Source organism: Salmo salar, chromosome 17, assembly GCF_965601325.2.
Source record: "Salmo salar chromosome 17, fSalSal1, whole genome shotgun sequence".
Lineage (NCBI taxonomy): Eukaryota > Metazoa > Chordata > Actinopteri > Salmoniformes > Salmonidae > Salmo > Salmo salar.
Genome location: NC_138307.1, coordinates 74028345 through 74051969, shown reverse-complemented (window position 1 = coordinate 74051969; position 23625 = coordinate 74028345). Strand labels below are relative to the sequence as shown.

At 37.9% G+C, this 23625-nt stretch overlaps 3 protein-coding genes across 11 annotated transcripts; 1 reads left to right on the top strand and 2 right to left on the bottom strand.

The window, feature by feature from the left end:
• Positions 1-2363: 2363 nt before the first annotated feature.
• On the bottom strand, positions 2364-3722 carry LOC123728266 (GTPase IMAP family member 7-like). The gene is made up of 2 exons (XM_045700139.1): positions 3460-3722; positions 2364-3374 (listed from the first exon to the last, which is right to left on the bottom strand). Exons 1-2 carry the CDS (start codon positions 3704-3706, stop codon positions 2776-2778), a joined length of 846 nt encoding a protein of 281 aa, XP_045556095.1. The 5' UTR covers positions 3707-3722; the 3' UTR covers positions 2364-2775.
• Positions 3558-19362, top strand: LOC123728265 (GTPase IMAP family member 6-like). 9 transcript variants are annotated; one of them, XM_045700130.1, is made up of 18 exons: positions 3558-3790; positions 3933-3983; positions 5765-5808; positions 5949-5973; positions 6164-6199; positions 6485-6528; positions 6670-6694; positions 6886-6921; positions 8192-8275; positions 11278-11328; positions 13110-13153; positions 13294-13318; positions 13509-13544; positions 13830-13873; positions 14015-14039; positions 14231-14266; positions 15537-15620; positions 18042-19362. In XM_045700130.1, the coding sequence occupies exons 2-18, from the start codon at positions 3974-3976 to the stop codon at positions 18773-18775; spliced, it is 1383 nt and encodes a 460-aa protein (XP_045556086.1). In that variant the 5' UTR covers positions 3558-3790; positions 3933-3973; the 3' UTR covers positions 18776-19362. The 9 variants fall into 9 exon arrangements, with proteins under 9 accessions (XP_045556086.1, XP_045556087.1, XP_045556088.1 ...); XM_045700131.1 differs by lacking the exon at positions 8192-8275; XM_045700132.1 differs by lacking the exon at positions 15537-15620.
• LOC123728267 (GTPase IMAP family member 7-like) lies at positions 9709-11092 on the bottom strand. Its single transcript, XM_045700140.1, has 2 exons — positions 10805-11092; positions 9709-10719 (listed from the first exon to the last, which is right to left on the bottom strand). Exons 1-2 carry the CDS (start codon positions 11049-11051, stop codon positions 10121-10123), a joined length of 846 nt encoding a protein of 281 aa, XP_045556096.1. The 5' UTR covers positions 11052-11092; the 3' UTR covers positions 9709-10120.
• Positions 19363-23625: the final 4263 nt, after the last annotated feature.

Sequence of the window (23625 nt, the reverse complement as noted above, 5' to 3'; positions counted from 1 at the left end):
AGTAGGCATTTCCAAACAGTAGGCCTACGTTTTTCTCACGATTGTACTTTGAAATTTGTGAAAGCCAAACTGACAGCCGCAACCAACAATAGAAATATACTGAGTGTACAAAACATTAAGGACACCTGCTTTTTCCATGACATAGACTGACCATGTGAACTCAGGTGAAAGCTAAGATCCCTTATTGATGTCCCTTGGATTGTGTATGTGTGCCATTCAGAGGGTGAATTGCACACATTATTATCTGCTGGTCATCTATGAATGTTTGAACATCTTGAAGAACAATCTAGCCTTAATGGCCATGTACTCTGGCCATGTACTCTTCTAATCTCAACTGGCACAGCCAGAAGAGGACTGGCCAACTCTTAGTTTCTTCCTAGGTTCCTGCCTTTCTAGGGAGTTTTTTTCCTAGCCACTGTGCCTCTATATCTGCATTGCTTGCTCTTTTGGGGTTTTAGGCTTGATTTCTGTATAAGCACTTTGTGACATCTGCTGATGTAAAAAGGGCTTTATAAATATACTGAACAAAAATATAAGTTACAGATCATATAAGGAAATCAGTCAATTTAAATAAATTAATTAGGCCCTAATCTATGGATTTCACATGACCGGGCAGGGGTGCAGACATTGGTGCTTGGAGGGCATAGGCCACTTGGCAGCCAATGAGAATTAGTTTTTCCCCACAAAAGGGCTTTGTAACAGACATAAATACTCCTCAGCCCCCAGATCCTGCAGGTGAAGAGGCCGAATGTGGAGGTCCTGGGCTGGCGTGGTTACACATGTTCTGCGGTTGTAAGGCCGGTTGGACGTACTACCAAATTCTGTAAGACGACGTTGGAGGCAGCGTATGGTAGAGAAATTAACATTCAATTCTCTGGCAACAGCTCTGATGGACATTCCTGCAGTCAGCATGCCAATTGCACGCTCCCTCAAAAGTTGAGACATCTGTGGCATTGTGTTGTGTGACAAAACTGCACATTTTAAAGTGTCCTTTTATTGTCCCCAGCACAAGGTGCATCTGTGTATTGACCATGCTGTTTAATCAGCTTCTTGATATGCCACACCATCAGGTGGATGGATTCTCTTGGCAAAGGAGAAATGCTCACTAACAGGGATGTAAACACATTTTTGCACAAATTGAGAGAAGCTATTCCCGACTCTGTGCTTGTGATAAAACTTAATCCTCAGCTATTTATTTTGAAGCTTTTGATCCACTGTAGTTAAATTATGCTCACTGGTGTAGTATTTATCGTTATTTTATTCATGCCTGTTCAGAAAGGAGTAATATTATTTTGGGGGAAATATTTTCTTATAGCCTTATTTTGGTTAAATTAGTTCAATTTCTCAGGGGATGCTGCATCAGCTCCAGCACCCCTACTTCCCGTGGTTCTGCTTTATTATTCATTTGACCATGCCCAAAGGAATACAGTGTCTCCTTCTTAATTGTTTACCCATTTACCAATTAGTTCCCTTCTTTATGAACCATTTGAAAAGCTCATTTGTGGTTGAAATAATGGGAAAAGCCCTATTGCAGTAGAAATAGTAATAAGACATTGCCTTTCAAGAAAACCAACGACCCTGTACAACAATAACGAATACCAAAGACAAAAAAATGCCATGCTGCATATTATTTGTTTTGTGACAAACATTTACTCCTATTTACTTTCCATAACAAAGGAGGTGAAAACTAATCTTTATTTTTTTCACTTTGACATTGTAGTATTTTGTGTAGATAAAAAACATCTAATTAGTTCCATGTTGTAACACAACACAATGTGAAGATGCCCAATAGCTTACTTACCAACTGGACACCAGCTCCGATTTGGTTCATCCCATCTGTTGACTCTCCTCTGTCTCAGAATAAAGAATTCCACCCGAAAAGTAAATATTGATAATTCATAGTGGTTTAGTTACCCACATTTGGCAATGATTAGAGGCTTTACCAACGAGGATAGAAATTTGAATTGCAGTGGGCTCCATCACTGTCTAAATTAACTCTTTCTTACAACCCTAAACAGGTGGCCCCTTATTGGCCGAAATAGTTCTGTGTAATTATACTTTTTTTTACCTACTTATGGGATTGTGTTGTGTAAAGTGAATTTACCAACGATTATATTTTTCCTCAGTTGTTTTTCCTGTTAAATGTATTTGATTGAATTCAAGTTATGCGATTGTAGTTGATGTCTAGCAATATGTCAATGCAATTCATCATCTGAAAACAAGTAAGCTTATCTTAAACAACATCTTAAATAAATATAAAGAAAATCCACTTTCACTTCAGCCTCTCAATTGACAATTAATACATTATTGTCAAAGCTATGCTATTTGGATGATGTGCAGCCTAAATATTAATCAACAAACCATAATAGTGATTGTCAAGCTTTATTGTTTTTCATCAGAATTTACAATGTTCACTATCAATTTCAAAAATTGTATTACAATTCTATTATAAGTAAGATTTCTTACAATAGATCAACATGTATTATGCTAAACAACTTTTTCTTATACATTTTGTAGTTATGCTCTAATTCTATATGTTTATTCATAACACACTTTGAATATTATTTCAACCTAATTGCTCAGTCAGTGAACATGTGCATCAGCAGAGAATTTGTGTATCTTGTTTGTGTGAAATACCCATAGAAGTAGAATGACTAAATTGAAGTCAATTTTGGCATAATGGTTGGACTGGCAGCCATTGCGAGTGTGGACCTTAGCAGGAAGTAAAAGCTGGAAGTGTACCCTTCAGGGTTGGAGGTTCCAAGCACATTCTATTCAAATTGTTCTATGGAAGTACCCTCCTCCAGCTACTGCCACCATTTTATCAATCATAGTGACCAGGTCAACAACTTGATCTCTATGATTTCTATTGTTAGAACTTTTTGTATTGTCGAAAACATGGAATCTTCCAGAACAGCGTTCTAGAATTTTTCGAACTTGCAGATTACCATCACGTACGAAGGTTTCAATTGTTTGACCCCCAAGTTTATCACCGTGAGTAAAGAGCACAATCATGAACTTGAAGACCTCTGGTCCAAAGAGCCTCTCCAGATCGTCCACAGTATTCTGATCCTCCTCTTTCCATGTCGTTGCCTCCACCACCAGCAAGAAAGCATGAGGACCAGGGGCTGACTCTTGAAGACACCTCACTATCTCTTTTTCGATATACTCTGGAGTCTTCCCAGTGTCTAACAGTCCTGGTGTGTCCACCACATATATCCATCTGTTATCCTGAACTCTTTCTTTAACACAACTCTCAGTCACTGAGCTACCTATTGGAAGAGATGTAAAAAGTTTGTTTCCCAGAATGGTGTTTCCAGTAGCACTTTTACCCGCTCCAGTTTTTCCAATCATCACAATTCTAATGTCACGGCCTGTAAAAGATAATACATTGTAAGTGATCAAATCCCTCAAAATCAGTACTCAAATGTAAAGTTACAGAAATCAATCAATTCTCACCTGCAGGCACAGCTCTAGGAGGGGTAGGAGGACGGTCAGGGGTAGAGTTTGAACTACCCATTTCGTCTTGATTAATTTTCAAATAAATGAAGAGAAGACTAAACAACAATGTATTTAGAGAAAATATTTGGTGATTTTTATATCTACCGAGCTCTCTTAGAACCGCCCACACAGCTTTTCTTACATCTATACAGCATATATAAGGAAGACGTACGACTACTTTCCCTTTCACATTTACACAGACCATATGCCGAAGACCTCCCTTTGGACCTGAAAGCCACCGCCGTGGTCATTTAAAAAGCGGAAGTGCTCCATTGACGTATAGAAAAAAGTACTAAACTTTCCTGACATTCAACCTGTAAACAAATTGATGGACAGACCTTCCAAAACGGCATGATTTGAATGTTGGTTTGAGATGTATAACATTGTTGAACACCCAGTGTGAATAAGGTCCATTTATTTTCTCCTTTCAGGTTTTCATATCAGTGGCATTTGCCAGAGCAAGAAGAGGAACATGTCAGAAAGTAAGTGTTACTTTATAAATGATTTAACCCAGGGTTGCTAAGGAAGGGAATATTCCTCGTAACTTTGGAAATTGTAACATTTGGGGAATTTTCTTAACATGTTAAAGACAGCGTAATACAATAAGTTTTTTGATGTGAAAAATAGGATCACAAAGCTGTAAACATTATTAGAAATATAATCCATCAATTTTGTGAATACAGTTGCTGTTAAAAATCTTTTTAATAATGTTTTGGGGCCAGTGGTGTCAGTTGTGGAAAAAAGTGAATAATTACAGATGATTTCAAATCACGTCGTTTTTTTTCATTAATTAGGCTATTTTCTCTTTCTACTTGAAACTCATAGAAAGTATGGACACATTAAGAATATGAAAAAAAGGTGAATGCCTATGTTAGAAAACATATATACAGTATATATGTGTATACGTTCTCAAAGTTTCTATAGATTTCTAACTTTTTAAAATAACTGGATGCAGAAACATAAAAATGGTATCCACAAGTTCAGCACGAACACATAGGTCCTAGATGCTGTCAACTGCCCAATGTATAGGCATGCCTATAGAACATGAAATAACATGACGTAGGTTAATGAAATAATCGACAGAAAAATATGTGATTATTTATTAGCCTAACGTTAGTGTTTATATGTATTTAGGCATATCATGTGAATTAGGCCTCATTTAAAATCGTTGTCGAAAGCGTAAAATGTACTGTTGCATGTAGGTGTAGATTATTTATAGGTTGATCATTTAGAAATATCAAAACCTTCTTTCAACTCCAAAGAAATAAACTGTCTGTGGCGCAGGAATTACTGACTCACTACCTTTTTATATAATCAAGACACCCGATGGGAAGTCTTAACTGGTTAGGACAGCTAATGAGGTGCCCTAAATATATCGACTAGGTGGGAATCTTATGACTAGAGTCTCTTCATGCATAACTTTAATTTTTATCCGATTTGAGTAGAAGTAAAATGTCTCTTTTCTCACCCCTTACGACCAACTGTCTACTCTGAGACGCTTTTTTGGGGGGGATACAGCCCTAGTTCTTGCAGGAGCGGGTGGGAGTCAGACAAGAATCCAGCTGGAGCGGGTGGGAGTCAGACAAGAATCCAGCTGGAGCGGGTGGGAGTCAGACAAGAATCCAGCTGGAGCAGACGGGTGGGGTATGAAGAAATCAGTCCCGCGCGACGCAGATCTCTAAAATAATAAAATAAAAACAAATATTCATTTAGTCCGTTTAGTCAACATTTTGCCAAATGTCAATGAACTACAATGACTAAAGAAAACTACATGTTCATGCAAGACATTCGTTGTTTGACAAAAATTCTCACATTACATCCATCTCATCGTGATCATGGAGCTTCATTTGTGTGTCTTCCAAAAACATTCTGGAATAATAACTGTGTGCATTGAATAAGGGAGATCGGGGCAGTTGTCTCATCATGGGTTGGTTGTCACAGTACTTATCACAATCGAAGGTGCTAAGATTAATATGTGTCACTTCTTTGCAAGAGGTCATTCCCTGGTAAAATCATGTCAGCATCTCAAAACATTGAGGTGAGGGAAATATGTTTTATAGGAAGTGAAAGTAAAACATTTTTGGCGGTATTTTTATTGTTTTAATTATTGTAGTTGGCTATCATGAACAATGATGTTAGCTGGACATAGCTATATTTCAAACGTATTCTGAGTTGCTAGAACAAGCCATGTAGAAATTAGAATCATGGTTAGTCTGCATGTGTCAAAGGTTTAATTACTAAACCAATTTATTTCCCTTTACAGGTCCAAAAACCCCGTGCCACACCAACACAGACAACAGAAACCCAGTAAGTACAAAATGACAATGTTTGATTGAAATGGAAATGGCCAAAAAGTGTGATGGGTCTGCACTAAAAAAGATTTTGGATAAAGCATACTTTGTTTTTTGATTATTTTATTTCACAAGTAGTTATTTTCTTCCCTTTAGAAGGAAGATGTCATGCCTTGTACAGGTAAGTACAAAATGACCTTGTATAGTTTAAGGATCAAAAGATCAAAAATGTGATCAACTGAATGTTTTAGGCTACTCAATGCATTGTTTTTGGCGCTGATGAACATTTAATAAAAAGTGCATTAGTATAGAATAGCTGGTACTATATATTTCTCAAGGCTTACATGTGTTTTCTGACAATCTTGTTTTAGGTTCAAACCTAGACCAAGATAAGACCCCTGAACCTAGTAAGTTGTATCTAACTCTTTGTACTGTGAATACAGCCATCCATTCACACAATGCCAAATTGAATCAACACACCAGGCTGGCATCAGCAAGTCGCGAGTATATCATCTTCTCTCATTCTTCCACTACAGCCTCACCCCTTTCAAGTTGCCCGCTCCTGCTATGAATGATCGTTATGCTTGACGCCAAATACATGTCACAAAGTGGATGACTATAATAATGTGTAGTGGTTAGTCTGTATGTGTCAAAGGTTTGATTACTAAACATATATTTATTTCCCTTAACAGGTTCAAAGATGGACGACACCAGAATAGATACCGGAAAGCGAGAGGTAAATACAAAATGACAATGTTTGATTGAAATGGAAATGGCCAAAAAGTGTGATGGGTCTGCACTAAAAAAGATTTTGGATAAAGCATACTTTGTTTTTGGATTATTTTATTTCACAAATAGTTATTTACTTCCCTTTTAGAAGGAAGATGTCATGCCTTGCACAGGTAAGTACAAAATGACCTTGTATAGTTTTAAGGTTCAAAAGATAAAAAATGTGATCAACTGAATGTTTTAGGCTACTCAATGCATTGTTTTTGGCGCTGATGAACATTTAATAAAAAGTGCATTAGTATAGAATAGCTGGTACTATATATTTCTCAAGGCTTACATGTGTTTTCTGACAATCTTGTTTTAGGTTCAAACCTAGACCAAGATAAGACCCCTGAACCTAGTAAGTTGTATCTAACTCTTTGTACTGTGAATACAGCCATCCATTCACACAATGCCAAATTGAATCAACACACCAGGCTGGCATCAGCAAGTCGCGAGTATATCATCTTCTCTCATTCTTCCACTACAGCCTCACCCCTTTCAATTTTCCCACTCCTGTTATACATGGTCCATATTATCAGGCAGGTGTGCTATTAGCAATAAGCATTATCATCTGTAGCTCAACTGATGCAGCTTATTGGCTAAATAAATACAGTCAGGGGCGGAAATCCCGGGGGGGACGGGGGGGACACGACCCCCCCATCCTGGGAAAAATATGATTTGTCCCCCCCAATATATCACTGAAACATAACTATGTAATTTAAATAATATTAATAATACGCAATGAAAGCAATTGTGCTGATTATAGACACTTAATAGCGCGTTAAGTTTCAAAAGATTGCGACCCCCCCCCGCCCTTTGCCTCACAATGGTTTGATCCACTGCCAGTTCCTTAGCTTGCTACGTAACTGCCGTGAGGTTCATCCAGTCAATCGCGCACACACACACTAGCTGAATATGCAGAGCTAGCACACAAATATTAACTATTAAGCTAGCTAGTACCTATTCCATTTATGTGGCGTCGTCAAAGATGGAATCGGCATGCAGATGATGTAAGTTAGTGCTTCAAAGTCCCTGTGATAAGGTTAGCGATAAACTGAAGTCCAAACTGAACAGAACTACACTCTCTTCTACCATTGTCTTAAATATATTTAATGGTCTCGTTGCAAAAGCTAAATTGTCGCAAGGGAACTTTTATTTATTTATTTTATTTCACCTTTATTTAACCCGGGTAGCAAAGATTATAGCAAACACCACTGAAACTGAATTGGTGCTCGCTAGCTTTGCAAATTCAGCTATTGTTGGAAGCCAGCCAATATGAAACAAACTATTAAAATGACAAAAGGTTGCAGCATATGTTGTGTAAATGGTGAACTCATACAGCTGTCAACTCTTGTCATTTTAATCCGTTTCACATTTGCTAGCTACCTTTTAGATCGAAGCCCAAAAAGAATGATTGAAGATGATAGAAGCCCATCTCCTACTGTAAATAACCTACACACTGTGTGTGTAGCCAGCCAGGCAGAAAAATAAAAGACAGACAGAGTATTGTTCAATACACCAAAACGCATAGTAAGAACCCTGGTAGCCTAATATCTCAAAGACTAGTTGATAAAATGTTCATAAAGAAATGAAATTCTAATGGAAATGTTTCACAATGATGTCATTAGGCAGAGCAGGCAACAGATGGCACACAGACAGCAGAGTTGGGGACAGATATGCAGGGACAGACTGGCAGAGACAGGGAGTCTCAGGTAAGTTTGTTGAGTCTTTGTTTGGCAACATTATGAAAGGTTCTCAATTTTTTTGACTTGTAAAATAGGAACATAATTGGAAAATGCCATGGATACCCCCACTCTCAACTTAAACTGGTGACTGAACTAAGATTTGTTAAAGGCAATGGTATTGCTGTTGTGATTAGTTGTGTAGTTTTGGGTACCGGTAGTTAGGAGTACGGCAAACACCTTATTTCTTTGGTTCCTCAATATACATTTACCATATTACAATGTAGGCTATGTGTTACAGCACTACTTTTGGTGTCCCCCTCAGGATTTGCTCTTGAGAAAATTTCATGTAATTGTCCCCTCCAAAGTTGATATCAGATTTTCGCCAATGAATACAGTATGCTGATTAGCCCATATGCATACCCCATTGGGCTAATCATTAGCTAGATCCCAAACTCTAAACATGATTAGCAATGTACTGATGACTTGAATATCCCAGAAAACGTGCAACACAGTGACTATAATGTAGGCCTACCTGTTACAATTGAACCATGTTACATGTTACTATGCAGTGTGGTGGTTAATTTCTTTAATATCAAATGAGGAGAAACAAACTTATACAAGTCAGACTTGACAAGTCAGAGTTATATTTAAACTAAATCTTTTAGTGAGAGCTTTGCAATAGCAATGGCTTGTCGACGAATCACCATTTCTGATGATCCGTTGAGAGTGCCAAGTCAAAAGTACAAAGGTCTTTTATAGCCAAGATACACCCCTCTCAACCTACATGACGAACAACAGATATAACTTTGACATTGTAGTATTTTGTGTAGATAAAAAACATCTAATTAGTTCCATGTTGTAACACAACACAATGTGAAGATGCCCAATAGCTTACTTACCAACTGGACACCAGCTCCGATTTGGTTCATCCCATCTGTTGACTCTCCTCTGTCTCAGAATAAAGAATTCCACCCGAAAAGTAAATATTGATAATTCATAGTGGTTTAGTTACCCACATTTGGCAATGATTAGAGGCTTTACCAACGAGGATAGAAATTTGAATTGCAGTGGGCTCCATCACTGTCTAAATTAACTCTTTCTTACAACCCTAAACAGGTGGCCCCTTATTGGCCGAAATAGTTCTGTGTAATTATACTTTTTTTACCTACTTATGGGATTGTGTTGTGTAAAGTGAATTTACCAACGATTATATTTTTCCTCAGTTGTTTTTCCTGTTAAATGTATTTGATTGAATTCAAGTTATGCGATTGTAGTTGATGTCTAGCAATATGTCAATGCAATTCATCATCTGAAAACAAGTAAGCTTATCTTAAACAACATCTTAAATAAATATAAAGAAAATCCACTTTCACTTCAGCCTCTCAATTGACAATTAATACATTCTTGTCAAAGCTATGCTATTTGGATGATGTGCAGCCTAAATATTAATCAACAAACCATAATAGTGATTGTCAAGCTTTATTGTTTTTCATCAGAATTTACAATGTTCACTATCAATTTCAAAAATTGTATTACAATTCTATTATAAGTAAGATTTCTTACAATAGATCAACATGTATTATGCTAAACAACTTTTTCTTATACATTTTGTAGTTATGCTCTAATTCTATATGTTTATTCATAACACACTTTGAATATTATTTCAACCTAATTGCTCAGTCAGTGAACATGTGCATCAGCAGAGAATTTGTGTATCTTGTTTGTGTGAAATACCCATAGAAGTAGAATGACTAAATTGAAGTCAATTTTGGCATAATGGTTGGACTGGCAGCCATTGCGAGTGTGGACCTTAGCAGGAAGTAAAAGCTGGAAGTGTACCCTTCAGGGTTGGAGGTTCCAAGCACATTCTATTCAAATTGTTCTATGGAAGTACCCTCCTCCAGCTACTGCCACCATTTTATCAATCATAGTGACCAGGTCAACAACTTGATCTCTATGATTTCTATTGTTAGAACTTTTTGTATTGTCGAAAACATGGAATCTTCCAGAACAGCGTTCTAGAATTTTTCGAACTTGCAGATTACCATCACGTACGAAGGTTTCAATTGTTTGACCCCCAAGTTTATCACCGTGAGTAAAGAGCACAATCATGAACTTGAAGACCTCTGGTCCAAAGAGCCTCTCCAGATCGTCCACAGTATTCTGATCCTCCTCTTTCCATGTCGTTGCCTCCACCACCAGCAAGAAAGCATGAGGACCAGGGGCTGACTCTTGAAGACACCTCACTATCTCTTTTTCGATATACTCTGGAGTCTTCCCAGTGTCTAACAGTCCTGGTGTGTCCACCACATATATCCATCTGTTATCCTGAACTCTTTCTTTAACACAACTCTCAGTCACTGAGCTACCTATTGGAAGAGATGTAAAAAGTTTGTTTCCCAGAATGGTGTTTCCAGTAGCACTTTTACCCGCTCCAGTTTTTCCAATCATCACAATTCTAATGTCACGGCCTGTAAAAGATAATACATTGTAAGTGATCAAATCCCTCAAAATCAGTACTCAAATGTAAAGTTACAGAAATCAATCAATTCTCACCTGCAGGCACAGCTCTAGGAGGGGTAGGAGGACGGTCAGGGGTAGAGTTTGAACTACCCATTTCGTCTTGATTAATTTTCAAATAAATGAAGAGAAGACTAAACAACAATGTATTTAGAGAAAATATTTGGTGATTTTTATATCTACCGAGCTCTCTTAGAACCGCCCACACAGCTTTTCTTACATCTATACAGCATATATAAGGAAGACGTACGACTACTTTCCCTTTCACATTTACACAGACCATATGCCGAAGACCTCCCTTTGGACCTGAAAGCCACCGCCGTGGTCATTTAAAAAGCGGAAGTGCTCCATTGACGTATAGAAAAAAGTACTAAACTTTCCTGACATTCAACCTGTAAACAAATTGATGGACAGACCTTCCAAAACGGCATGATTTGAATGTTGGTTTGAGATGTATAACATTGTTGAACACCCAGTGTGAATAAGGTCCATTTATTTTCTCCTTTCAGGTTTTCATATCAGTGGCATTTGCCAGAGCAAGAAGAGGAACATGTCAGAAAGTAAGTGTTACTTTATAAATGATTTAACCCAGGGTTGCTAAGGAAGGGAATATTCCTCGTAACTTTGGAAATTGTAACATTTGGGGAATTTTCTTAACATGTTAAAGACAGCGTAATACAATAAGTTTTTTGATGTGAAAAATAGGATCACAAAGCTGTAAACATTATTAGAAATATAATCCATCAATTTTGTGAATACAGTTGCTGTTAAAAATCTTTTTAATAATGTTTTGGGGCCAGTGGTGTCAGTTGTGGAAAAAAGTGAATAATTACAGATGATTTCAAATCACGTCGTTTTTTTTCATTAATTAGGCTATTTTCTCTTTCTACTTGAAACTCATAGAAAGTATGGACACATTAAGAATATGAAAAAAAGGTGAATGCCTATGTTAGAAAACATATATACAGTATATATGTGTATACGTTCTCAAAGTTTCTATAGATTTCTAACTTTTTAAAATAACTGGATGCAGAAACATAAAAATGGTATCCACAAGTTCAGCACGAACACATAGGTCCTAGATGCTGTCAACTGCCCAATGTATAGGCATGCCTATAGAACATGAAATAACATGACGTAGGTTAATGAAATAATCGACAGAAAAATATGTGATTATTTATTAGCCTAACGTTAGTGTTTATATGTATTTAGGCATATCATGTGAATTAGGCCTCATTTAAAATCGTTGTCGAAAGCGTAAAATGTACTGTTGCATGTAGGTGTAGATTATTTATAGGTTGATCATTTAGAAATATCAAAACCTTCTTTCAACTCCAAAGAAATAAACTGTCTGTGGCGCAGGAATTACTGACTCACTACCTTTTTATATAATCAAGACACCCGATGGGAAGTCTTAACTGGTTAGGACAGCTAATGAGGTGCCCTAAATATATCGACTAGGTGGGAATCTTATGACTAGAGTCTCTTCATGCATAACTTTAATTTTTATCCGATTTGAGTAGAAGTAAAATGTCTCTTTTCTCACCCCTTACGACCAACTGTCTACTCTGAGACGCTTTTTTGGGGGGGATACAGCCCTAGTTCTTGCAGGAGCGGGTGGGAGTCAGACAAGAATCCAGCTGGAGCGGGTGGGAGTCAGACAAGAATCCAGCTGGAGCGGGTGGGAGTCAGACAAGAATCCAGCTGGAGCAGACGGGTGGGGTATGAAGAAATCAGTCCCGCGCGACGCAGATCTCTAAAATAATAAAATAAAAACAAATATTCATTTAGTCCGTTTAGTCAACATTTTGCCAAATGTCAATGAACTACAATGACTAAAGAAAACTACATGTTCATGCAAGACATTCGTTGTTTGACAAAAATTCTCACATTACATCCATCTCATCGTGATCATGGAGCTTCATTTGTGTGTCTTCCAAAAACATTCTGGAATAATAACTGTGTGCATTGAATAAGGGAGATCGGGGCAGTTGTCTCATCATGGGTTGGTTGTCACAGTACTTATCACAATCGAAGGTGCTAAGATTAATATGTGTCACTTCTTTGCAAGAGGTCATTCCCTGGTAAAATCATGTCAGCATCTCAAAACATTGAGGTGAGGGAAATATGTTTTATAGGAAGTGAAAGTAAAACATTTTTGGCGGTATTTTTATTGTTTTAATTATTGTAGTTGGCTATCATGAACAATGATGTTAGCTGGACATAGCTATATTTCAAACGTATTCTGAGTTGCTAGAACAAGCCATGTAGAAATTAGAATCATGGTTAGTCTGCATGTGTCAAAGGTTTAATTACTAAACCAATTTATTTCCCTTTACAGGTCCAAAAACCCCGTGCCACACCAACACAGACAACAGAAACCCAGTAAGTACAAAATGACAATGTTTGATTGAAATGGAAATGGCCAAAAAGTGTGATGGGTCTGCACTAAAAAAGATTTTGGATAAAGCATACTTTGTTTTTTGATTATTTTATTTCACAAGTAGTTATTTTCTTCCCTTTAGAAGGAAGATGTCATGCCTTGTACAGGTAAGTACAAAATGACCTTGTATAGTTTAAGGATCAAAAGATCAAAAATGTGATCAACTGAATGTTTTAGGCTACTCAATGCATTGTTTTTGGCGCTGATGAACATTTAATAAAAAGTGCATTAGTATAGAATAGCTGGTACTATATATTTCTCAAGGCTTACATGTGTTTTCTGACAATCTTGTTTTAGGTTCAAACCTAGACCAAGATAAGACCCCTGAACCTAGTAAGTTGTATCTAACTCTTTGTACTGTGAATACAGCCATCCATTCACACAATGCCAAATTGAATCAACACACCAGGCTGGCATCAGCAAGTCGCGAGTATATCATCTTCTCTCATTCTTCCACTACAGCCTCACCCCTTTCAAGTTGCCCGCTCCTGCTATGAATGATCGTTATGCTTGACGCCAAATACATGTCACAAAGTGGATGACTATAATAATGTGTAGTGGTTAGTCTGTATGTGTCAAAGGTTTGATTACTAAACATATATTTATTTCCCTTAACAGGTTCAAAGATGGACGACACCAGAATAGATACCGGAAAGCGAGAGGTAAATACAAAATGACAATGTTTGATTGAAATGGAAATGGCCAAAAAGTGTGATGGGTCTGCACTAAAAAAGATTTTGGATAAAGCATACTTTGTTTTTGGATTATTTTATTTCACAAATAGTTATTTACTTCCCTTTTAGAAGGAAGATGTCATGCCTTGCACAGGTAAGTACAAAATGACCTTGTATAGTTTTAAGGTTCAAAAGATAAAAAATGTGATCAACTGAATGTTTTAGGCTACTCAATGCATTGTTTTTGGCGCTGATGAACATTTAATAAAAAGTGCATTAGTATAGAATAGCTGGTACTATATATTTCTCAAGGCTTACATGTGTTTTCTGACAATCTTGTTTTAGGTTCAAACCTAGACCAAGATAAGACCCCTGAACCTAGTAAGTTGTATCTAACTCTTTGTACTGTGAATACAGCCATCCATTCACACAATGCCAAATTGAATCAACACACCAGGCTGGCATCAGCAAGTCGCGAGTATATCATCTTCTCTCATTCTTCCACTACAGCCTCACCCCTTTCAATTTTCCCACTCCTGTTATACATGGTCCATATTATCAGGCAGGTGTGCTATTAGCAATAAGCATTATCATCTGTAGCTCAACTGATGCAGCTTATTGGCTAAATAAATACAGTCAGGGGCGGAAATCCCGGGGGGGACGGGGGGGACACGACCCCCCCATCCTGGGAAAAATATGATTTGTCCCCCCCAATATATCACTGAAACATAACTATGTAATTTAAATAATATTAATAATACGCAATGAAAGCAATTGTGCTGATTATAGACACTTAATAGCGCGTTAAGTTTCAAAAGATTGCGACCCCCCCCCGCCCTTTGCCTCACAATGGTTTGATCCACTGCCAGTTCCTTAGCTTGCTACGTAACTGCCGTGAGGTTCATCCAGTCAATCGCGCACACACACACTAGCTGAATATGCAGAGCTAGCACACAAATATTAACTATTAAGCTAGCTAGTACCTATTCCATTTATGTGGCGTCGTCAAAGATGGAATCGGCATGCAGATGATGTAAGTTAGTGCTTCAAAGTCCCTGTGATAAGGTTAGCGATAAACTGAAGTCCAAACTGAACAGAACTACACTCTCTTCTACCATTGTCTTAAATATATTTAATGGTCTCGTTGCAAAAGCTAAATTGTCGCAAGGGAACTTTTATTTATTTATTTTATTTCACCTTTATTTAACCCGGGTAGCAAAGATTATAGCAAACACCACTGAAACTGAATTGGTGCTCGCTAGCTTTGCAAATTCAGCTATTGTTGGAAGCCAGCCAATATGAAACAAACTATTAAAATGACAAAAGGTTGCAGCATATGTTGTGTAAATGGTGAACTCATACAGCTGTCAACTCTTGTCATTTTAATCCGTTTCACATTTGCTAGCTACCTTTTAGATCGAAGCCCAAAAAGAATGATTGAAGATGATAGAAGCCCATCTCCTACTGTAAATAACCTACACACTGTGTGTGTAGCCAGCCAGGCAGAAAAATAAAAGACAGACAGAGTATTGTTCAATACACCAAAACGCATAGTAAGAACCCTGGTAGCCTAATATCTCAAAGACTAGTTGATAAAATGTTCATAAAGAAATGAAATTCTAATGGAAATGTTTCACAATGATGTCATTAGGCAGAGCAGGCAACAGATGGCACACAGACAGCAGAGTTGGGGACAGATATGCAGGGACAGACTGGCAGAGACAGGGAGTCTCAGGTAAGTTTGTTGAGTCTTTGTTTGGCAACATTATGAAAGGTTCTCAATTTTTTTGACTTGTAAAATAGGAACATAATTGGAAAATGCCATGGATACCCCCACTCTCAACTTAAACTGGTGACTGAACTAAGATTTGTTAAAGGCAATGGTATTGCTGTTGTGATTAGTTGTGTAGTTTTGGGTACCGGTAGTTAGGAGTACGGCAAACACCTTATTTCTTTGGTTCCTCAATATACATTTACCATATTACAATGTAGGCTATGTGTTACAGCACTACTTTTGGTGTCCCCCTCAGGATTTGCTCTTGAGAAAATTTCATGTAATTGTCCCCTCCAAAGTTGATATCAGATTTTCGCCAATGAATACAGTATGCTGATTAGCCCATATGCATACCCCATTGGGCTAATCATTAGCTAGATCCCAAACTCTAAACATGATTAGCAATGTACTGATGACTTGAATATCCCAGAAAACGTGCAACACAGTGACTATAATGTAGGCCTACCTGTTACAATTGAACCATGTTACATGTTACTATGCAGTGTGGTGGTTAATTTCTTTAATATCAAATGAGGAGAAACAAACTTATACAAGTCAGACTTGACAAGTCAGAGTTATATTTAAACTAAATCTTTTAGTGAGAGCTTTGCAATAGCAATGGCTTGTCGACGAATCACCATTTCTGATGATCCGTTGAGAGTGCCAAGTCAAAAGTACAAAGGTCTTTTATAGCCAAGATACACCCCTCTCAACCTACATGACGAACAACAGATATATAGAATGGGTCACAAGGTTAAGATCTGTATGAAAGATATCTATAATACATAGCAGACAGCATCTGCTATGTCAACCGTTTTCATTGTACAGACCAGTGTCTGGTCCTCCTACTCCAAACTGGAACCATCTCTCCCTGGTATGGTATAGAACAGAAACATTAACTCATGCTCTGGAATGCGCTTTAGGTTTTATCACCCAAAAGACATCGTAAATCTCCTGTCAGTGTTATCTCCCAGAGGCCCATCCTCAGTAGAACACACACACAATAGTTAACAGAATACTCTATTTTGTTGAATAAAACAACCATTTGATGCAATAAAAGCATTAACATAATCTTGTAATTTTTCCACCATAGCAGTCAGTGAATTACTTACCTAACTATGCTGATATACACTGATTTAGGATAAATAAATGAGGTAGCGATGGAAAGCTGGGATCCCCCTCTTTTTAACACACTGCTTTCAAAATTGTTTTTCCTGCGATTGCATTAAGAAATGTTATGCATTGACTGCTTATTAGAACATGTTTCTCTCCCTTTTGCACGCGCAACTTGGGCTCCCGAGTGGCGCAGCGGTCTAAGGCACTGCATCTCAGTGCTAGAGGTGTCACTACAGACCCTGGTTCGAATCCAGACTGTATCACAACCGGCCATGTTTGGGAGTGACATAGGGCGGCGCACAGTTGGCCCGGTGTAGGCTGTCATTGTAAATAAGAATTTTGTTCTTAACTGACTTGCCTAGATAAATAAAGGTAAAAAAAAATCAACTTGAATGCACCTCGAAAGGAATATTTATTTCTCAAATGGAACGCACAATGACAAGCTGACTAGGTAAATAGGTCAACTATTCTACAATGGGGTTGTCTGATTATGCTCTGTAAGAAGCCCTATATACAGCGGGGTCTGAAATTCTTGACATCCTTGATAAAGATGAGACATAATGACTGTATAAAATATAATAATTCAAATACTGAGCTATATTTTATGTAAAAAAAATATGGAAATGTTTATATTAATACAATTTCTCAGAGAAAGAGATTTTCTTTAACAAGTAATAAAAAAAACTATTCTCAATGTATGGGTCAAAATTGACACATCTCAAGAGTCTTGTAAAGAAAGTAGTCAAGTTTAATATTTGGTGCCATATTCCTAGCACACAATGACTACATCAAGCGTGTGGCATTTGCAGTTAGTTTTGGTTGTGTTTCAGATTATTTTGTGCCCAATATAAATGAATGGTAAATAATGTATCATTTTAAAGTCACCTTTTATTGTAAATAGTATAATATGTTTCTAAACCCCTCTACATTAATGTGAATGCTACCATGATTACAGATAATCCTGAATGAATCGTGAATAAGGATGAGTGAGAAAATTAGAGGGTCAAAGATCAAACCCCCAAGACATGCTAACCTCTCCTGTTATTGGTCATGGTGAAAGATTAGCATGTCTTGGGGGTTTGATCTTTGACCCTCTAACTTTCTCACTCATCATTATTCACGATTCATTCAGAATGATCCGTAATCATTAGTTACACTGCCAAAGTTGATGTAAAGAAGTAACATTTGATATGAATATGTGAATGGGTCTATATACTGTATGAATTTTATGTAAGATGTAGCCTAAATTGTACCACTGCTTTATAGATCCCGAGGTGCTGAATGAACAAGAAACAAGACAGATGAAACCTAAAAACATCTACAGCTTGAACATTGTATTACTGGGACAGGCAGGTGTTGGGAAGAGCGCAAGTGGCAACACAATATGGGGGGCAAATCCTGTTTTTAAATCATATCCAAGTTCTTTACCTGTTACAAAAATGTGTCAGGAAGTACAACTGCAAATACAAGGGATGGAAGGGAGGGTCATTGATACCCCAGACTTCTTCTATGACAATGTTGGCACACAATCAGACACACATGTTAAGGAATGCAAAACATACTTGATGAGAGATGAGTCTGTGTGCTTGTTGGTGATTAAAATTGGCCGATTCACAAAGGGTAAGAGAGAGATTTTAAACCAGTTGGAAAAGGCCTTTGATAGTAAAATCAGAGAGAAAACAATTGTCCTCTTTACTCATGGAGAGGACCTGAAAAATATGAACATAGAGATGTTCATCCAGTCAGACCCTCATCTTCAACAGATAGTTGAGCTCTGTGGGAACAGGTACCATGTGTTCAGAAACACTGACCCAGACCGTCGTCAGGTGATGGAGCTGATGGAGAAGATCTGCAAAGTCCTAGGCCTCGAAAAGAGATTCTCAGAGTTAAAAGACCTGTTGTTCCCAGAGTTAAAGGAGTGTGGGAGAAAACAAACTAATATGTCCCCAGACTCCCAATCTAAGGTAAATAAAATAAAACAGTTCTGCCCACTTCTCTAACTCTGATTATGTTAACAAAGATGAATTAAATGTCACCAATGATTGCTTTAGGTCACTTTTGTGTGTCCTTGTGACTAAAGTTGTGTATTAGTGATAGATTTGTACCTTGCTGTGTATTATACTAAATGTCTTCCATTGATTGAATCTACGTCACCATGCATGTATAGTGTTGTATAAAGTTAGACAGACATACAGATTTAAAACACAAATTATAATACTTGGGTTTATTGGCTTAATTATCAAGCTTCGGAGGTTAAACAGTAACATTATCCAGCCAAGATGATTTTTTAAAATGTAATGTAATGCATATACTGTAATGCAAATAAGCTCATTTTAATCAATGGCTCAATCTTTACTAGTTTTTTTCAATCAGGTTTTCAATCATATGAACTATGCTTTTTGAGTACAGGAATTAATTCATATTGACATCTTTAGTCACACAATAATTCTAGTAGATTTGTAATGTAAGTAAATGTGTTATTAGGTGTTATTAAATTGTTTGATGATCAGGTTTGATAACCCTGAGAAATTGGAACCACTGACCTAAATGCTACACTTAAGCATGCAAATAAAATGTGTCGAACTAATTTGCCCAATATTCAATCATATGACAATATACTTTGGCAATTAATGTTTATGCATTTGCTTTGTGTAACATCAGGAGTCTTTGAAGCTAAGAAGTAATATTGTCTATATAATAATAATAATGGATGGGATTCATATAGTGGTTTTCCAGGTGCACTTAATGTTTCTGCTGGGGGAACTGCGCCTCACCAACCTTGGCCTAGGAAGGGTTATATTTCACCAATACAGGGAAAACACACTCCTTGAACCCTTTTATTCATCAAATCAATAGAAAATCAAACCACAGGTTTGAGTGCAGTGCTCGAGTTGTGGTGGTGCTCATCCATCTTACATGAGGAGTACCAGCACCTACAGTTGAAGTCGGAAGTTTATATACACTTAGGTTGGAGTCATTAAAATGTGTTTTTCAACGACTCCACAAATTTCTTGTAAACAAACTATAGTTTTGGCAAGTCGGTTAGGACATCTACTTTGTGCATGACACAAGTCATTTTTCCAGCAATTGTTTACAGACAGATTATTTCACTTATTCACTGTATCACAATTCCAGTGGGTCAGAAGTTTACATACACTAAGTTGACTGTGCCTTTAAACAGCTTGGAAAATTCCAGAAAATAATTCCATGGCTTTAGAAGCTTCTGATAGACTAATTGACATAATTTCAGTCAATTGAAGGTGTGGATGTATTTCAAGGTCTACCTTCAAACTCAGTGGCTCTTTGCTTGACATCACGGGAAAATCAAAAGAAATCCACCAAGACCTCAGAAAAAAAATTGTAGACTTCCACAAGTCTGGATCATCCTTGGGAGCAATTTCCAAACGCCTGAAGGTAACACGTTCATCTGTACAAACAATAGTACGCAAGTATAAACACGCAGCCATCATACCGCTCAGGAAGCAGATGCGTTCTGTCTCCTAGAGATGAACGTACTTTGGTGCAAAAATTGCAAATCAATCCCAGAACAGCAAAGGACCTTGTGAAGATGTGGAGGAAACGGGTACAAAAGTATCTATATCCACAGTAAAACAAGTCCTATATTGACATAACCTGAAAGGCCACTTAGCAAGGAAGAAGCCACTGCTCCAAAACTGCCATAAAAAAAGCCAGACTACGGTTTGCAACTGCACATGGGGACAAAGATTGTACTTTTTGGAGAAATGTCCTCATGTCTGATGAAACAAAAATAGAACTCTTTGGCCATAATGACCATCGTTATGTTTGGAGGAAAAAGGGGGCTGCTTGCAAGCCGAAGAACACCATCCCAACCGTGAAGCACGGGGGTGGCAGCATCATGTTGTGGGGGTGCTATGCTGCAGGAGGGACTGGTGCACTTCACAAAATAGATGGCATCATGAGGTAGAAAAATTATGTGGATATATTAAAGCAACATCTCAAGACATCAGTCAGGAAGTTAAAGCTTGGTTGCAAATGGGTCTTCCAAGTGAACATAGACCCCAAGCATACTTCCAAAGTTGTGGCAAAATGGCTTAAGGACAACAAAGTCAAGGTATTGTTGGCCATCACAAAGCCCAGACCTCAATCCTATAGAAAATTTGTGGGCAGACCTGAAAAAGCATGTGCGAGCAAGGAGGCCTACAAACCTGACTCGGTTACACCAGCTCTGTCAGGAGGAATGGGCCAAAATTCACCCAACTTATTGTGGGAAGCTTGTGGAAGGCTACCCGAAATGTTTGGCTCAAGTTATACAATTTAAAGGCAATGCTACCAAATACTAATTGAGTGTATCTAAACTTCTGACCCACTGGGAATGTGATGAAAGAAATAAAAGCTGAAATAAATCATTCTCTCTACTATTATTCTGACATTTCAAATTCTTAAAATAAAGTGGTGATCCTAATTGACCTAAAACAGGAATTTTTACTAGGATTAAATGTCAGGAATTGTGAAAAACTGAGTTTAAATGTATTTGGCTAAGGTGTATGTAAACTTCCGACTTCAACTGTAAATATAAAAAGTACCGGCACCCAAAAAACCTTTCAGCACCTTTTTTGGTACATGCCGCATTCAAATGCTAGTCAGAACTAGGAATCTCTGAAATGCCAACTGGTGGAACACAGCACATGTATAACTACCACCAGTTAGCAAGTCAAAGGCCTCCCGAGGGGCACAGCGGTCTAAGGCACTGCATCGCTTGAGGTGTCACTACAGACCCTGTGGTAGCAGGATTACAAGATAATGTTATATTTATGCACCAAATTGTTGTTTTATGAAATAGAGTAAGGTTCTTAGGACTCTCTCTCTCTCTTTCTGAGTTAACTGAGGAGTCCTTTCAAGCTTGGGCTGGCAATAGATGGTTTCTACTCTAGCTTCCTGCAGATAGTCTGGGTGTAGGGTCAAGGAAATGTGTTTTGCTAGATCGCTTGGGCTGACAATGACTTGGTGATAATTACCTAAAGCTGGCATTCTATAGACAAGATGTGGTGTGTGTGACCCAAGATAGAGATAGCCTGGAAGAGTTTAGAACAATGCCTCATTCTCATCTTCCTGGCATCTGGGAAACTAAGCTGGGTTGGGGGTAAAACACCATCCTGTGTGGCTTATGGGAGTTGGAACCAGTCTGACTAAGCTTTTTAGGTCCTATATAATATCTGTTTTTTCATTATTAGTTAGGCTCTCTGCCCAACACTCTTGGCATGCTCTCAACCAGCTTCACCTGGAATGCTTTCTTTCTGTGTGTGTGCGCAGCTGGTGCTTCATTGAGGATGGTGCTGCCATAGTCTTAGGTGATTAAATTGAATTACACAGCACATCAATCCAATTTTCAAAGGCATGGTTAATTGCGACTTGCATTATATTTTTTGGAGGAGCACTTTATCCCTTTGTCACACTCAAAACATTCCCTAATTTTCACTGTATTGAGACCTCTTTCACAACTGAGACAGAAATGCAGCAAAATAACCTTGTTTACAGTAGCTTTGCACCGGACTGAGAGTGCTGCTGTACGACATTGGAATACAGATACCGGATGGCCAAGTCGCTATTCTCTTGGAATATGATCATAATGTATTTTCATATTACTCACTTGGTGCTGTTGTTGTGCATATGGGTTTTTAAGAGAGAACTCATGGTGTAACACATTTTAACAAACGTAATGCAATGGTGAATCTGAGATGTCTATATTTTGAATATAGTATAATTTGGGAGGCTTTTAATCTACATGAGATGTTGATTTTTTTTTCTCTCTACTTTTTAATTTATTTTCTATAAATGTTTTTGAATGTAGTAGGACATTGATTTGAGTTGCTTTGATATTCTTTTTGGTTTTATTGTTTACTATTGTACTGTATTTTCCTGCAATTTGTTTGTGAAATGTAATATGTTTTCATAAATGAAAAGAAAACTAGATAATTGTAATATGTCATGGAGTCATATCCTGATGGGACAGTTGACATACACCTTTTTACCACCCGAGGACAGCCTAACGCCTCAGTTGAAGAAAACCCATTGGACAGCCTAACATCTTGTCAAAACCTAGTAGGCCGTCATTGTAAATAAGAATTTGTTCTTAACTGACTTGCCTGGTTAAATATAGGTTAAATCATTTTTTTAAATAAAACCATTGGATAAGAAAGCCAGAGGTCCCTCCCCTTTGACCTTCGCCTCCTATGGGTTTTGAGGAGATGAGAGAGGTCGCAAGGAGTATGCAATTGAGATCTTCCCAGGGGTGACAAAATGCTCCTGATCATTAGTGAGTTCAAGTCATAACTGGTATAATTAAATATCCACAGTATGGGCCCATGTGGCTCTGGTCAAAATTAGTGCACTGTGTCGGGAATAGGGTGCCATTTGGGACACATCCCCTGGGTATGTAAGTTAGCTAATCCATTACGCAGTATGAAAGCACTGGTCATTTTCCAGGAACTGAGAGTAGAGGGCAGTAGAGACAAATTAAAGTTACAATGAGAAAGGTGAGAGGAGAGACAGGTCAGGACTGTAACTTTACCCAAACTCAGAGAAGGACTCAATCAGACATGATAGAGGGGCTGGTTCATACATGATAGCGTGAGCTGAGTCATACACGATAGAGAGGGCTGAGTCATACATGATAGATAGACCTGAGTCATACATGTGATTATATGCTGTAGCGTTAACATTTCCCTTCGCTGGAATTAAGGGGCCTAGCCCAAACCATGAAAAACAGCCCCAGACCATTATTCCTCCTCCACAAAAATGTACAGTTGGCACTATGCACAGTTGGCACTATGCATTCGGACAGGTAGCATTCTCCTGGCATCCGCCAAAC

Bases quoted from the DNA above. Each gene is read 5' to 3' on its own strand.
- LOC123728267 (XM_045700140.1), bottom strand. From the start codon at position 11,051: ATGGTCTGTGTAAATGTGAAAGGGAAAGTAGTCGTACGTCTTCCTTAT. The intron at 10,720-10,804 runs GTGAGAATTGAT...TATCTTTTACAG, and splicing joins TCCTAGAGCTGTGCCTGCAG to GCCGTGACATTAGAATTGTG.
- LOC123728266 (XM_045700139.1), bottom strand. From the start codon at position 3,706: ATGGTCTGTGTAAATGTGAAAGGGAAAGTAGTCGTACGTCTTCCTTAT. The intron at 3,375-3,459 runs GTGAGAATTGAT...TATCTTTTACAG, and splicing joins TCCTAGAGCTGTGCCTGCAG to GCCGTGACATTAGAATTGTG.
- LOC123728265 (XM_045700130.1), top strand. The intron at 8,276-11,277 runs GTAAGTTTGTTG...TTCTCCTTTCAG, and splicing joins GCAGAGACAGGGAGTCTCAG to GTTTTCATATCAGTGGCATT. The intron at 13,874-14,014 runs GTAAATACAAAA...CTTCCCTTTTAG, and splicing joins TAGATACCGGAAAGCGAGAG to AAGGAAGATGTCATGCCTTG.